At 37.8% G+C, this 2,760-nt stretch overlaps 1 protein-coding gene across 3 annotated transcripts in view; it reads left to right on the top strand.

The window, feature by feature from the left end:
• Nucleotides 1-2,760, top strand: part of LOC107099464 (oxysterol-binding protein-related protein 1-like) — a 64,676-nt gene that overhangs the window by 47,262 nt on the left and 14,654 nt on the right. For all 3 annotated transcript variants that reach the window (XM_015397600.1, XM_015397601.1, XM_015397602.1), the window contains 4 exons: nucleotides 547-681; nucleotides 795-892; nucleotides 1,792-1,974; nucleotides 2,055-2,162. In XM_015397600.1, the coding sequence (XP_015253086.1) occupies nucleotides 547-681; nucleotides 795-892; nucleotides 1,792-1,974; nucleotides 2,055-2,162 (524 nt within the window). The remainder of the gene's footprint in view (nucleotides 1-546; nucleotides 682-794; nucleotides 893-1,791; nucleotides 1,975-2,054; nucleotides 2,163-2,760) is intronic.

Here is a 2,760-nt window from a genome sequence, read left to right as displayed (position 1 = left end):
CAAAGGTGTTGATGGCAGCAGCACAGCTGATATTTCTCTCCAGGATGGAGTCACAGCCAAACAGGAACATCAGAAAAAAAGTTTCTAAATCTATGACTGGAATTTATCTGGAGGGAAAACCTGATTTGTTTATCATGGTTAGAAAGCTGAATAAGAAGGTTTATATGCTTGTTTAGCATAAGTTTGGTAAAGGAGCTTATCCAAATGGAGACAGACTCCTGTTTATTAGCATTCTGAGTTAAATCCACACAGTTGATTTAGTGTTTTCAGGTTTGTGATGTAATTCCAGATTAAAAAGGCTCTATAATCCCAGCATGGAATGTAAAATTCTTATAATTCCTCTTAATCTCTCTACTTTCAGGATGTTTTTATTTTCTATACTATGTTTTATCACTTTGGGATGTTTTAAATAAATTTACTGCATGTTAGATGACTTTTAAAAATGCAGCCTGAATACGTTTCACTATCTGAGACGCTGATGCGGAGGAACTTCTTGTCCGTTTTCTGATGAATCCTCGTCCCCATCTGCTCCCATGTTCCTTTCAGGAGCTCTCCAAGATTACGATGCCCGTTATTTTCAACGAGCCTCTGAGCTTCTTGCAGCGTCTAACGGAGTACATGGAGCACACGTACCTCATCCATCAGGCCAACGCAGCGTCTGAATCCATTGAGAGGATGAAGGTGGAGTCATTTGAAACGTCCTTGAGCTTGGAATGAAAACATAGCTTTTATGTTCGCTTTAATGAGGCGTTTACTTTAGAAGGTTAATGTGCTTTAAATCCTGTGTTCTGCAGTGTGTGGCTGCGTTTGCCGTGTCTGCTGTGGCCTCCCAGTGGGAGCGGACTGGGAAACCCTTCAACCCGCTACTGGGAGAAACCTATGAGCTGGTCAGGTGGGTGGAATAGCAGCACAATGTTCCTCACAGGTTTTAGCCTTTTTTAGATACTTGTTTATGTTTCTATCTGCCAATTCTTTTGCACATTAATTAAAGTTGAGCTTTAGAGGCTTTGCTTGAAGTATTTTTTTTCCTTAGGGTTTCATGATTTAATGAATATTTAACATATTTAGATGCAGATATTTGAAGTCATGTATATTTTCTCTAATCGCCAAAGGCTCCAGACTTTTAATTAAATAAATTAGTAAATAATTAAAGTTAAGTTTAAATTTAATAAACATACAGCTCCAACATTATCTGGATAAAAGTAGCAATATACAGAAAAAACAGATTTATCAACAAGTTTCCATCTAAATTCTTATAAATATTTGACTACTCTTCTTTATTGAAAATAAAAACAACGAATGTTTTGATTTCTTGCCATTATTCCAGCTTTTAAGGAGAATTCTGGTCAGCAACATCATTATTTATACCTAAAACAAATATGTTTAAAAAACGGAAAGAAAAGATTCTTTATCCCATTTAAAACCACTTTTGGCATGTTTGGTCAGACTGTGACTTATTTTAACTTATTTGCACCACGCTGTCCTCTCTGATTACAGCTTTAGGATGGTTAGGTACAACCCTGCACAAAGCTAAGCTCACACAGAAAAGCCAAACATGGTGGTGGTTGCATCATGCTAAGGGACTGTTTTACTCCTAGTGATACAGTTTTCTGATGGATCTTTAATCAAATAATAGTATAACCATTTGAGCCTGCACATATTAGGAGGAAAAAGATCAATGTTTGCAAACTTCTGACCGTCACTTTGCTTCTCTTCATTTATTCACATCCTTTGCTTAATAAATCTCATTAATATGCAGCCTGATCTTAGTGAACTCTGTGTTTTCCCCAGGGATGATCTGGGGTTCAGGCTCATATCGGAGCAGGTGAGCCACCACCCTCCTGTTAGCGCCTTCCATGCTGAAGGTCTGAAGCAGGACTTTGTGTTTCATGGATCCATCTACCCCAAACTTAAGTTCTGGGGCAAGAGTGTGGAAGCTGAGCCCAAAGGCATCATCACACTGGAGCTGCCCAAGTACATCAAAAATAAAACCTACTGTTTGTCTCTGTTAAAAATGAAATTGAAACATCACAGCTTTTCTCTTTTTCCTTTAGGCATAACGAAGCCTATACATGGACAAATCCTACCTGTTGTGTTCATAACATCATTGTGGGTCAGCTGTGGATTGAGCAGTATGGAAACGTTGAGGTGATCAACCACAGGTCAGATCCATAGATGTTTGTTTCTCTTTAGAGCCGTTTGCAAAGGGCAGTACAAGGCAAATATCTTTAGAAATGTTACCCGCATTTTGTTAAACACTAATCAACCATAACGTTATGAGTAATAATCTAATAGTAAATGTTTTTGCTGAAAAAACCTGGATTTTTCAATGACTCTTAACTGAGAAATTTACAGACATCCCAAGTCTCCCGGTGAAGGTACCAGATCTGCTCGGGGCCCCGCCCTTTCTTGTGACATCAACATATGGCAACTCCACTCAGACAAACTGTATTCAACCCATTTCTTAAAATTGTAGGGAAATCATATTTGAATGTCAAATCATTCTGGCTTAAACATGGATATAAATGTTCTGTTTATCAGACCATATTGTCCCAAAATTTAGAAAATATATATAAAAAAAAAAAATCCTGTCTTAAAATCTGTGTTTTTTATTCGTTATCTTCTGCAGGCCAGTTAGTTCTACGTCAGCCTGAACACCTAAATTCAGCCAATCATATATCAACGATCATCTGTCAATCAAATGTTTCAGTCATAGCATCTTGATTCATGTGTCGCAGCTAATATACGCAACGGTTGAAA

The sequence above is a fragment of the Cyprinodon variegatus genome, unplaced genomic scaffold (genome assembly GCF_000732505.1).
Source record: "Cyprinodon variegatus isolate N-32 unplaced genomic scaffold, C_variegatus-1.0 Scaffold872, whole genome shotgun sequence".
Taxonomy (NCBI): domain Eukaryota; kingdom Metazoa; phylum Chordata; class Actinopteri; order Cyprinodontiformes; family Cyprinodontidae; genus Cyprinodon; species Cyprinodon variegatus.
Note: the sequence above shows the minus strand (reverse complement) of the source record. Positions and strands in the feature narration are given on the sequence as shown.